This window comes from Pinus tabuliformis, chromosome 1_1 (genome assembly GCF_031772625.1).
Source record: "Pinus tabuliformis cultivar Carrire ecotype Pingquan chromosome 1_1, CPIR1, whole genome shotgun sequence".
Taxonomy (NCBI): domain Eukaryota; kingdom Viridiplantae; phylum Streptophyta; class Pinopsida; order Pinales; family Pinaceae; genus Pinus; species Pinus tabuliformis.
In genome coordinates this window covers 209514710-209528667 of record NC_142297.1, presented here as the reverse complement: position 1 = coordinate 209528667, position 13958 = coordinate 209514710, and the positions used below count along the sequence as shown (strand labels likewise).

At 39.2% G+C, this 13958-nt stretch overlaps 1 protein-coding gene across 5 annotated transcripts; it reads right to left on the bottom strand.

Annotated features, from left to right (window-relative positions):
- Positions 1-6684: 6684 nt before the first annotated feature.
- Positions 6685-13425, bottom strand: LOC149212273 (disease resistance protein Roq1-like). 5 transcript variants are annotated; one of them, XM_089391801.1, is made up of 8 exons: positions 12504-13425; positions 11304-12411; positions 10902-11174; positions 9055-10533; positions 7518-7669; positions 7314-7408; positions 7196-7246; positions 6685-7089 (listed from the first exon to the last, which is right to left on the bottom strand). In XM_089391801.1, exons 1-4 carry the CDS (start codon positions 13028-13030, stop codon positions 9088-9090), a joined length of 3354 nt encoding a protein of 1117 aa, XP_089247927.1. In that variant the 5' UTR covers positions 13031-13425; the 3' UTR covers positions 6685-7089; positions 7196-7246; positions 7314-7408; positions 7518-7669; positions 9055-9087. The 5 variants fall into 5 exon arrangements, with proteins under 5 accessions (XP_089247927.1, XP_089247925.1, XP_089247924.1 ...); XM_089391799.1 differs by having other exon boundaries at positions 7196-7243; XM_089391798.1 differs by having other exon boundaries at positions 7196-7408.
- Positions 13426-13958: the final 533 nt, after the last annotated feature.

Genomic DNA, 13958 nt, shown 5'->3' with positions numbered 1-13958 from the left:
AATTACTCGTTACAAAACTGTTTAACTACATTTACCCAAATTCGTTGTCAAACTAACAAACTCCACCTGGACAACAATTTTCCCATTCATCATCTCTCCTGCAAGCCAAGAGAAGCTAAACACCACCACAACTTCTCTACTGTAACTGGCTTTGTGAATATGTCTGCACAATTTTCTCGTGTGTGGACCTTTTTAAGAGCTACTTTTCCACCATCGATCACATGTCTCAAAAAATGATATCTCACATCAATGTGCTTGGTTCTGCTGTGATAGGCAGGGTTTGTGGCCAAGTGAATAGCACTTTGACTGTCACAAAGTACACTCACTTTCTCCTGCGTTCTTCCAATTTCATCGAGCAAACCCTTTAACCAGATTGCTTCTTTACTGGCATCTGAAGCAGCTATATATTCAGCTTCGGTAGTGGACAATGCAACCGTGTCTTGAAGCTTTGACATCCAACTAATTGCTCCACCTGCAAGAGTAAAGACGTAACCTGTAGTAGATCTTCTTTTGTCCAAATCACCTGCATAGTCAGCATCTACATATCCGCAGACTGATCCTTCACTACCATTAAAGACGATGCAATGATCTCTTGTGCCTCTTAGATATCGAAGCACCCATTTCACTGCTTGCCAATGTTCTTTACCTGGATTTGCCATGAACCTGCTGACAACTCCAACTGCATGTGAAATGTCAGGTCTTGTAGATACCATCGCATACATTAAGTTGCCTACCGCATTTGCATATGGTACATGAGACATATACTGCTTTTCTTCATCAGCTGTAGGACTCAAAACCGAAGAAAGCTTAAAATGGGAAGCTAGGGGAACATTAACAGGTTTCACATTATTCATAGAGAACTTTTCAAGTACCTTCTCCACATACTTCTGCTGTGATAACCAAAGGTTACCATTTTTCCTGTCTCTGTGTATCTCCATGCCCAAGATATGTTTTGCTGCTCCAAGATCCTTCATATCAAACGCCCTAGAGAGTTGAGCCTTTAACCTGTTGATCTCTTCCATGCTTTTGCTTGCAATAAGCATATCGTCAACATACAAAGCTAAGATAATGAATATGCCATTGAAACTTTTGAAGTACACACAATGATCATACTCACTTCTTATAAAGTTCTGGCTCACCATGAAGGAATCAAACTTCTTGTACCATTGTCTGGGAGACTGCCTCAGACCATACAATGATTTCCTAAGCTTGCAAACTAATCTTCTGCTGCGACCTCGTACAAAACCTTCTGGTTGTTCCATATATATCTCTTCGTTCAAATCACCATGTAGAAAAGCTGTTTTAACATCTAACTGTTCTAACTCAAGATTAAGCAACGCAGTTAGTGCCAACACAGTACGTATAGAAACAAGTTTTACAACTGGAGAAAAAATCTCATGAAAGTCTATACCTTCAACCTGAGAATACCCTTTTGCTACCAGTCTCGCCTTATATCTTTCGATACTACCATCAACTTTTTTTTCAGCTTGAAGACCCATTTACATCCAACAACACTTCTCCCTTCAGGAAGCTCTACAAGATCCCAGGTATTGTTCTTGGCTAAGGAGTCCATTTCTTCTTCCATAGCCTTTTTCCATTTCTCGCTATCTGTATCATCTATCGCTTCCTGATAACAAGACGGTTCCCCATCTTCAGTAACCAAAGCAAAAGATGAAGCAGAATCTTCATACCTTTTGGGAGTTTTCCTTTCCCTTGTAGACCTTCTCAGAGTGACTGGTTGCTGAACTGGTTCAGAAACTTGCACTGGTTCAGAAGCTTCAACGGCTTCCTTTGTGTCTTCAACACCTTTGTCTCCAGAAGTCTCTCCTTCCTTTCGACTGTCACCGAAAGATCTAGCCTCCAACTGAACTCGTTGACTCGGCGATACCTGTTCCTGTTCCATTCTTTCAACATTTGATTTTAACAAAGAGGATTCATCAAATGTTACATCTCTACTAATGACTATCTTCCGCAATGTAGGATCCCACAACCTATATCCTTTCACTGCATAGTCATACCCAACAAAGACATAACATTTCGACTTTGGATCTAATTTTGAACGCTGATTTTTCGGAATAAGAGAATAAGCATCACAGCCAAATATCCTCAAATGAGAATAGTCACAAGACTGACCTGTCCAAACTTCTTCAGGAATTTTACAATCAATCGCTACTGAAGGTGATCTGTTAACTAAATAACAAACAGTAGATACTGCTTCTGCCCACAACTCCTTTTGCAAGTTAGCATTGCTGATCATGCTTCTGGCTCTTTCCATAAGAGTCCGATTCATACGCTCAGCAACACCATTTTGCTGAGGAGTATAAACAGCAGTTTTGTGTCTAACAATGCCCTCATCCTTACAGTATTGTTCAAACTCAACAGAAGTGAACTCACCACCATTGTCAGTTCTTAGACATTTAATAGATTTGCCTGTTCTTTTCTCTACCATTACTTTAAATTGTTTAAAGACATTGAATACATCAGCTTTCCTTTTTAGCATATAGACCCAAACTCTACGAGAGTAATCATCAATGAACGTTAAAAAATACAATGCACCTCCATATGACATAACAGGGGAAGGCCCTCACAGATCAGAATTAATGTAGTCTAAAACATCTTTACTATTATGATTGCCAACTTTAAATCTCTGTTTACACTGTTTTCCATACACACAATGTTTACAGAAATCTAAATTCAAGGATTTCAGACCGGGAAGAGATTTACGTTTCATCAGTATGTGAAGACCTTTCTCGCTCATATGACCCAAACGCTGATGCCACAGACGAGTACCTGCTTCTTCCTTTTCTGACGCAACCGCTGCTTCACCGACCTGAGTACTTCCTTTTAACCTGTAAAGATTTCCGACCTTTTCTGCCTTCATAACCATAAGAGCACCTTTGAAGACCTTCAAGACGCCATCCTGACCTGTAAACTTATAACCATCTGAATCCAACACTCCCAAAGAGATTAAATTTTTCTTCAAATCAGGTACATGTCTAACACTAGTTAATGTCCTAACTGTGTTATCATACATTTTAATCCTGATATCTCCCATCCCAACAGTCTGACATGACATATTGTTACCCATAAACACAGAACTACCGTTTACATTTTCATACGAAGTAAACCAGTTTCTATGTGGGCACATATGATGCGAAGCACCAGAGTCTAATAGCCAGCTATCAAAACTCTGAGAGACATTACATTCAGGTGAAGTTTCATCTATCATACACAATTCTTCAGCAGATAAAACTTCGTCTACCATACCTGAATCAGCCTGATTCGCTTCGTTCTTCAGGTTTTCGGATTCCTTCCGTTTCTAACAGTCCTTCTTCAAGTGTCCAACCTTACCGCAGTTCCAACATTTTGCCTTACACTTCTTGCCTTTCGATTTCGACCTGGAAGACCCCCTTGGTTTGTCTCCTCTTTCCTTTGAGCGTCCTCTAGCGACCATGGCTTCTGACGCAGTTGTATCAGTGTTGGATTTCCTTCGTACTTCTTCAAACAGAAGAGCTCCCACGGCTGATTCAAACTTCAAAGAATCAGCAAAGCTGAAGCTGATTGAGGTTACGAAGTGATCCCATGATTCAGGCAGAGAACACAGCAAGGTTATGGCTTTATCTTCTTCCTGTATTTTGACTTCCATATCTGTTAATTGACAAATTAGTGTATTAAAAACATTCAAATGGTCTGCAACGCTTGAACCTTCTTTCATTCGAAGACTGTATAACTGTCGTTTCAGATAAATTCTGTTGGTTAATGATTTTGTCATATAAAGGTTTTCAAGTTTTTCCCACAAACCTGATGCCGTAGTCTCTTCAACGATGTTGAAGAGAACTTCATCCGCTAGACATAACCGGATGGTACTGAGAGCTCGGGCATCCAAGTCCTCCCAGTCTGAAGTAGTCATGGTTGTAGGTTTCTTAGTAACCTCATCCAATGCCTTGTGCAACCCTTGTTGCACAAGCAGATCCTTAACCTTCAGTTTCCAAAGAGCAAAATTGCTCTTTCCGGTGAATTTCTCCACCTCGAATCTTGCATTCGACATCTTGGCCATTTTTCCTCCTTCCTAGGGTTTCAGTCTTTCTAAGAAAAAAAAACAAATAACCTCCCCAATTCAAACAGAAAGACAAGTTTCAAATCCTTTGTTTCTTGCAAACCCTTTTGTTTTTCTAGTTTCAAAACATTCTTGCAAATCTCTTGCAAACTTTTTCTTCTACAATATTTGTAAAAAACAACATCCTTTTCAATCTCTGTTGTCTTTAAAAAAATTTCTGAACAACCTTTTCAATCTGCTGTTCTACAATATTTGAAAAAAAAACAACAACCTTTTCAATCTCTGCTGTCTTAAAATTTCTGCAAACCCTTCCTTTTTTTTTCAATATTTTTATAAAAACCACAACTTTTCAATCTTCAGCCTTTGTTTTTTTTTTTTTTTTTTTAAATTCTGCTAGAAAAAAAAAAACAAGTCTGGAAACTCCGATCAATACCCGGATTTCACGCTCTGTCACAAATCCTCTGCAACTTTATGCAGGCCAGCAGACAGATAACGCAGGCTCTCCTTTTTAAAAAAAAAAAATACGCAGCAGTCTGGTTCTTCTGGTTCTTCACAAAATATGCAGCAGTCTGGCTCTTCTGGCTCTTCACGCAGGGACAGCACGTCTACAGGGTCTTAAAAAAAAACGCCTCACACTACACAGCAATCTCCCTCACGCACAGCAGCAATCTCCCTCACGCACAACCTCACAGCAATGCACAACAGCAATCTCCCTCACGCACAGCCTCACAGCAGCAATCTCCCTTACACGCTTCACCACAGCAGAATTCTTCACGCCGTCCACAACAGAATTCGTCAGACTCCAGGGGGTTCAAATCACGCCGTCCACAGCGATTCTTCAAGCGATTCTGCAAGAAGGTTCAAGCGATTCTTCTACAGCGTTAACAATGGTGGGTTTGATCACAGGTTCGCACAGCAGGGGTTCGTCCAGGCTCCGATACCACTTGCTGAAATAATGGCAGAGATTGTAGGAAGAATGGCAAGAAAAAGGGAGAAGACCAAGAAATATAAAACTGAATTTGTATCTGCTTTATTCAAGAATGAATTTTCCTCTACATGAGCATTCGATATATTCATGTGAATAACTACCGTTACATAACTAAATTACTCGTTACAAAACTGTTTAACTACATTTACCCAAATTCGTTGTCAAACTAACAAAAAATACTTGTGAGAGAACGAAATTTGGGAGAAGGCCAATAGATCCTTATCTGGAAAAATTGACATATCATCCACAACCAAGGAGGGTTTATTTAGTCGATGGCCGTTCAAATGAGCATCGGGACTAGAACACTCCTTCCCCCAGGGATTGGCCCTAATAGGAGAAATGTGTTTGTCCCTAGATTCCCTTATTATGTAGCCCCTTTGAGTAGTGGACCGAGCAGAAATTTAAAGGCCCTCGTTTCTCCCAGGGGAGACACCAGTCTATGGTGAATTGGAAATCACAATCTGATTTCGGTTCCCGGAAGGGCTTTTCGGCCCCAGAGTTCCACACCCAAAGGAATTAAATTTCGTAAAGAGAGGTGAGGGTGTGAGGGAGTTACAGAATAACATAAACTACTTCAGTCAGGAATTGAAACCCTTCATATCTGGATTTTAATCAGTTTATCAAAATACAAAGAATCATTTCTGTACGATCCTGTGGAAATAAACCTCTCAGGCCAAACAGTTGATTTAAGGTAACCTCCAAAAAGAAGAATGCCGCGTGTTCGAATCTACTGGAATGACTAAACCAATACAAAAATATAAATTACGTTGCCGACAATGCTAGGGTTTCAATGGTTTTCATTTTGAATTCAGACCATTGAAATTGGACAAACACAAACGGAATAAAGATTAAAGGCCAGGAATATTATGACTTGTACATACCTGTGCACAGGCTCCCACTGAGATTATACACAAGAAACAAACACAGAGCAGTCCGACTTCTACAGTTACCACTGTAAAAGTCGAACTCAAGTGTCTCTGTTTATTTTTCTCGCTAAAGACCTCGTTCCTTTGAATAGTGAAGGAGGAGCGTCCTATCGATTTTGATCAGAAAAATAATATTTGGCCATGTGCAGGAAAAAAAACATGACATAACTAGCACACAGGAACATTATGCACTAGGTAGCCTTGATTTCTGGATGAACGAGTTTTTCTCTCTGCTACACAATTTGCATACCATGTGTTCAACTGAGCTTCAATCTGTATATCATTATCCATTTACATACCAGAGTTCTGTTCATCCAAAATCACAGGGCATAAAAGAGACAAATGACAAGTGTCTAAAAGGAGCATTCTATTTTTATGGCTATTGCAACATAGCAGAAAAGAAGAAAAGATATATAAGAGATGCTAAAGCTAAAACTAGACCAAAAAAGAGTCACTAGCTTTCAACAATCCAAAATGGCATCAGCGCCTTTGGAGCTATCATTCACATGCATGTTTCATACGAAATCAGATTTGGAATTAAAGGAAAGTGGAAATACATGTTGTACATCAAATAATACATCTGGAAAACTCTGAGATTGAGAATAATGTCTATCTAAGCCAAGAAACTTTCAACATCTTTAATTCACGAAATTATGGCTTCTCAGTTTGTATAGAAAAATATCGTATAATTAATGGAGACAAACACACCAAATAAAGGAAGCCTGATGAAGGAATCCAATTTTCATTAGAATTTCTGTCAATAAATGATCAATGAAACCTTAAGCACTCAGAGGCAGAACAATGCAGTCCAAAACTAGGATAAAACAAGAGTTACATAAAGAATGGGGCAACTGGAAGGATGGAACCCCATTAAAAACTTGCAAAAGGTAAACTAGCTATGTTTTCTTACAATCTTAGTTTAACTAATTTTCTTTAATTCTACCTTGAACTCCACATACAGTTATAGTGTTGATTATTCAAGGGAGGCAGGGCCCTATTGGCCTTCTTAATCCTGCAATGACTTCCTGCCATAGAAACCGATTCACCACCGCCACATTTTCACAGACACAGACGTCGCTACCCTTAAATTCCTCTTTTATGGTAGAAGCAGCTGCAGCCTGCTCGTCAAAAAATTCTCATTCTCATTACTTCTCAATCCTATTCTCTCTCAACGGAAGGAAATGGCGATTGATGAGATAAGCAAAGGAAAGAAGGAGCTCTTACCTGAAGATGAAGGTGGAGTTTTCCAACCAGAAGAACTCCCCGCAGTAGCTGCTGAAAGAAAGAATGCATGAGAAGAAAAATTAAAAGAGTGAAAAACCAGGGGAGGGGAAAGACTTACTTGTGCAGCATTGGTTGGTGGTAACATTCTAGCCAAACTTGACAGGCAGCTCCATGGTTTAGGTGACGTTGATGCCAAGCTGGTTAAGGTTGTTGCTGTTGAGGAGATTACAATCAATCAATCTAACTGAAAATGAAGATCATTATATAATTCAGGATAAGGAAAGAAATATGCCACAAACTGCTTGGTATCAGGGAAAGCTACTTTAGGAAACTCTTTTGCAGCAATCCACCAATTGTTTCCTTCCTCCGAGCCTTCTCTCCCCTTTCGGAATTGAAGTAATTTGTACCAGTTCTGAGCTCCTCAAGAGAACACCCTATGTGGAAGAGAATCAGGGTCAGGATTGTATCCATTTTCTGTGACAGAAACAAACATTACATAATTCTTTAAAATAGCGGGAAAAGTATCTATTTCAAAAGCAACAGTCCAGTATCAAAAAGTCGTACGAATGTAATCTTGTTATGTAGCAGGTGATTTGATGCACCAATTTAGGCGCTAACCCACAATGGCTAAGGCAAATTAGTGTGCAAATATATTTGCAAAAGCCTTAGTATTACTCGGAAGGATGCAGGGGCCAAGAAATATTTCGTATAAAGATTTAGAATTTGAAAATTAAGAACGAAATCCTCGACGAATCAGGGTTTTGAGCTCTAGGAATTTTAGCTAAAGAAAAAAATGAAAGGGAGCTGTTTTGAGGCTGTGAGTGTCAAATATACACCGTAGACCATTCGTTGCAAACTCTTGGACTTCATTATGGTGCGTCGTTGGTTGTAGCTTCGTTATGGGGAACGGCCGCGTTTATCCACCCGGTTACGCAGGTCTTCATTATGGGGATGGCAGGAAGGTACAGATGCAGGCTAGAGGGTAGTGATGTCTTTTTTCAGTAAGAAAAAATAAATTCATTTCATTAAAAAAAAAATACAAATACAAATATCTTGTTATTTTCTACCAATCCTATTTACAATAACATGTTTCATAAAAAACAATATAATTTTTAACTTTTTTTTATTATCAATAACTAAATTATAAGATTTAAATACTTTATTAACTTTTCATTAACTTCTCAGCTCAATCATTTTGATGATTAAAAATATTCTGTTATTAATAATAAAATATATTTTGCTATATTTCTTATCAATAAAAAATACAGTTCCAATGGCCTTTTTCCATTCCTACATGTACCACTGAATTAAATGATTAAAAATATGATTAAAAATATTCTGTTATTAATAATAAAATATATTTTGCTATATTTCTCATCAATAAAAAATACAGTTCCAATGGCCTTTTTCCATTCCTACATGTACCACTGAATTTTATTTTTAGTTGAATTTTAGAACAACACTTTAATTATTCATTAAATATCAAAATATAAAATTATAGAACGAAATTTGGTAAAAAAATTCCGCAAATATTCAAATAAATAGTAGTTGTTAGCTTTTTATAAAACTACAATGTATACCTAATGTAAACAACTTTAGACATACCTTAGGATATTGAGTGCCTCCGCCTGTGAAAATGTGTTTTTTCAATGTATAAATTAAATATAAATACCAAACCATTTTTATTTTTATCTTTTACATTACCCCTTCTTCACAATAGAAGTAAAAGTAACTTTTAATATTCATAATGCAAAACCTCGGTTTCAAATAACAAACATATTAGTGAGCAGCATCTTTTTATCGAAATGGCCAAAGAGAATGGAGATAATTGCAAAGTATACCTTAATTGGAAAACTCACCTTCATTACAAAACTGGTTTTAGATATGTCAAGCTAGTCAATCCTGCTAATCGTCATATTCCGGATCATGGTTTTCCGATAATGCTCATCAGCCGAACCAATGCTGCAATCCTCCACTTGTTGCTGCAGTTGCTCCAATGTTCCTTCACCCCATTGCAGTTTGGGACAATTCCATATGTAAAGCTCCCTTAACATCATACACTGTTCAACGCCTTCCAACTGTTCTAGCTTATCGCAGTTAAAAACATAGAATGCTATAAGCCTTCTCAATTGAGCCAACCCCCGTATGCATTTCTCTTCTACACAACCAGATATCCACAATTTCTTCAGAGATACATATGATTCCATGCTTGGCAGCGTCTCAATTTTTGGGCACCCGTCAAAAACTAGCCTTTCAAGTTTTGCCAGACCCCAAAGCCCCTTTATTTTCCTTAGATTGGAAGAGAAAATAAATTCCAATTCGATGAGAGTGTGTGGCAACGTTCCAACGTTCACAAGATCATTGCACCCTAAGATGTGAAGAATTTCAAGGTTGGGGAAACCCCCCTGAGTGAACGGTACCTCTGATATTTTTGTGTTCTCCAGTGATAACTCTCGGAGCCGAGGCATGCTTTTCAAGAACAGTTTTTGTATCGGACATTCATATACTGCAAGCTTAGTCAACTGACTCAGCCGTCCAACGGAAGCCGGCAAACATTTCAGTTGCTGGCAAGAGCTGATTAGTAATATTTCCAAGTTCCTTAAGTCACCCAGGGAAGACGGTAGACATTTCAATTCCTCGCAGCCCCATATTTCTAATGTCTTCAAGTTACATAAGTCGCCCAAAGAAGGCGGTAAACATTTCAATCCCTTGCAGTTCCATAGAGTCAATTCCTTCAAGTTCCTTAAGTCGACCAACGAAGGCGGCAACCTGTCCAGCAAAGAGCTGCTACCTAATTCCAGAACTTCCAAATTGCTTAGCTCTCCAACTGCACTTGGCAATTCTTTTAAGTCCGTACCCTTTAACTTTAGTGTCAGCAGGGACCTTTGATGCGCCACTTGCTGCGGCAATATTTCAATTTTCTCACAATTTGAAAGATCCATGTGCTGAAGTGTGCTTATGTTTCCAAGTGTTTCGCTCTGGAAAGTTACTTGATTGCAACCACTCAAATCAAGATATTTAAGCTTAGTTAAATTTCCAAAGGACTTTGGAATCCTATGCAATTTCTCGCAACCAGACAGATCAATATATTGGAGGTTTGATAAATTACCAAAGGAATTTGGCAATGACATCATTTCCGTGCAGTTTCTCAACACCAAGGTCTCCAACGATTGCAGATCACAGAATTCTTTTGGCAATTTTGTTATCTGCACATTAACACGCTCAAAGGAAGAATTGCCATCAATCACAATTCGTTCAAGATACTTCAGTTGCCCTATGGACTTTGGGATATTCAACAGGGGTGCAGAAATCTCTAACTCCAACAACTGCAAAGGTGCCTGCATAGAGATATATGGTATGATAATCATGTTTGTTCCAAATATAAATATAATATGATAATAATATTTGTTCAAGCAGATTCTAAATTGATCAGATTGAAGTATGGGACATCTTTTTGTATAATCAAATCATCGAGTTGAAGTACAAGTACGGAACATCTTTGTCTGTGAGTAGAGGTTCCTCTTTTATCCAACAATTTGAAATTTAAATTTATAAAAATCTACAAACTATAATCCTCCAGATTTTAGGATATAACTTTTAAATAAAATACATCTACAATATAATATCATATTAATATCCAGAACAACTAGATGCCATATTAATATCAATAACAACGATACACAAACGTTAATAAAACGAATTTTACCTGTGATTCATCTTGCCATAATGTTCTTAATTGGCTGCCGGACACCTGTAGAACCCTCAAATTCTTCATTGGAATTGAGGAAGGCAGAGAGGAGCTGGGACACATGTTCCAACGGAGCCATAACAGATTTGGGAACTCCACCATACTCAAAACGGGATCCAAGAGAGCACCCTCAATATCAAGAAGTTGCAACCTTCTCATAACAATAGCGCCATATGGATATTCGGGATCATATTCATTCATAACCATCCTAACTCCCCGCACGGTTATTCCCTGTCCATTTTTCAAAACGAAGGCCATTAACTGTTCCTCTTGCAAAATGAAAGAATTAAAAGAATTGAGCCAGTTGAACCAGTTTTTTTATTAAATAATCCATAAAAGAATGAAAGATTGAGGACTTACAGATGATCGCCACACCAAATCATCAATGACATTTTCTGTCCAACGCCAGAGACGACGAGGCAATTTTGAATCCTTAGCGATATCTCTCCCCATGTCTCTTAGGTGGTCATGCATATGTATGCGATTTGAACTGTCTACTTCTAGAAGACTCTTGTTCTGGAGATTTTGAAACCCTCGCCTTCCATTCCATCGTGATGCGTCCCAGATTCTGATGGCGGTATCCCTGGTTTGCCCTATCAGAAAACATGCAATGTCCAGGAATATTTGTTTTTCCTCCTCATTGAGACCGTCATAACTAATTTTGAGACTTTCCTTTATCTCACTGGGAGGTATTTTTTGAAGACTCCTCAATTCGTCCTCCCAGTCATCTATCTCTCCTCCATAAAGACTTGCCCCAAGTACTTTCAAGGACAATGGCAACCCATTACAAGAATCTAAAAACTTATCTACCAGAGATTCAAAACCTGGCTTTGGATCTGCTTGGCTGAAGGCATAAGAGCAGAAAAGCTCTCGGGAGTGTTGTGGGTTAAGCCCAGTTAACGCATAAATGGATGAATTTTCAACCCTTGAGCTTCTGAGAACACGCTTATCTCTAGCTGTAATCAATATTAAGCTACTTGAGCGGAGATCATGATTTTGAATTGGCAAAAGTGCATCGACCTGATTCACATCGTCTACATCGTCTAAGATTATTAAGGCGTTAGAAGATTTGAGAGGTTCTATGAGCATCCCTTTACCTTCATCAACACTGTCTATTGGCTTGTCAACTCGAGACAACGCCTTTAAAAGTTTTCTCTGCAACGAAGTTAAAGAGCCTTTTGCTGCATTATCTCTAATGTCGGATAGAAAGCAGGTTTTCTGATAATCTGAAATCCTCCGATTGAAGAACTCTTTTGCCAACGTTGTTTTCCCAACGCCACCTAATCCCACGATCCCCAAGATCCCAGGTTTCCCACCCTGCTGCTGCTGCAAAAGGACTGTATCTTCGAAATCTTTCAGCTTCTCATCCAAACCTGTTGGATATTTTGCCACGTGCAAGCCTGCCCTTTTCACCATTTTTGATAGACATTCAACAAGCTTATCTAGCAGTTCGAGCTCCAACTCCTCGCTAGTTATTCAAAAGAAAATAGATAGAATTAGTGAGAAACAACAGTCTACATAAAATACTAGCATATGGAGAGTGAATGTTTGAGATCTCACCCATTGCGCACCTCCAACTCGAACCCATTGTTATCTGCGACACGAGAAAGTGCATTTCTCCAGTTTTCGATAGTTTTGGAGTCGTATCGCCGTTTCATTTTATGGGTACGAGGGTCCTTGGTTTTCTTTTTTGCCATCTGTTTTAGGGCTTGAGCATAATTTCCATCTTTTCCCTGCGTCCACCGAACCTCAGCTGGCGTTACACGATAAAACACTGGAATTATAGGAGCCTTTGACTCCGACATCAGCAGGAGCTCATTTAGGCACCAGTAAGATTCAGCGTATCTGGGAGAGAAGATCGCTACATGAACCGATGCGGTTTTAATGGCGTGTTCTATTTGACAAGGAAAATTGTATCCGGGCTGCATCTCATCTTTATCCAGGAAGGCTCTCAATCCATTTGATAGAAGGCGAAGGTAGAGAGGCCTCGCGAAGGTTTCCTTAACATCAGGGCCCCGATGGTTTAGAAACACATCGAACCACTGATGGTTGTTAGACTGAGCAGCGGTGGAAGAGGATGCAGCCATTGCCAGTTTGGTAAATAGAAAATATAATTAGGTATGGAGGAACTGGAAGGATGGTAGACGCTATGGACGCGATTTCAAGGTGAAGATGATCAGAAAAGCTCCAATAAATCGCGGGGAAGCTGCAATGAAAAGAGCAGATGGTTTGCACTGTGCAGAGCTCAGAATTGGATTTGAAGATTGCAATAAATGAGTAATAAGCGATGGTATGTAAGCCCTCCACTGCGCACTTATAGAGAAAGCATCCAATAAGATAAGATGTTCTCTCCACTGGGCCCTTTCTCTTTATCGTGTTTCTACGCGTTTTCTCGTGTGGTAGTGCCCGACCAGAAACCAGGCCCAGCCTAACTCATTTGTATAGGTGGGCCAGTCCTCAACCGCGCCAAGTCTATCCCCCAACGCAACGGGGGAGATGATCATAAAAGCTCCAGTAAATCGCAGGAAGCTGCAATGAAAGGAGGAGATGGTTAGCAGAGCTCTATACAGACATTCAAACGTTTGGAATTACAGTGATATGGGGTTTAATGGTAAGTTTCGCTGGGTCAAATCCAGGAGATGAGGGTTCAAATTTCATTGACATGTTGTGTTTTGGCTAGAAGAGTAGGCGATCTCATAAGGGACATCTCGACTCTTATTGAGATATGTGCGGTTTGCAAGCAATTGCACATAACCTAGGTTTATAATCTCACCATTAACTTTTATCAATTACCAAGTTATCAATTATCCTAGATTTAAAAAAAAAAAAAGAGAGAAAAAAGGTGAAGGTATGTAATTTATACACTGCGCACTTATAGCGAAAACATCCAATAAAGTAAGATATTCCCTGGGCTGCCTCTGTGGCATCCGGTTTCTACGCGTTTTCTCATTAGTTAGTGGCCGACCATCAATTACACCCAGCCTAACTCATCAGGCAAGTTGTAAAGGTGGGCCA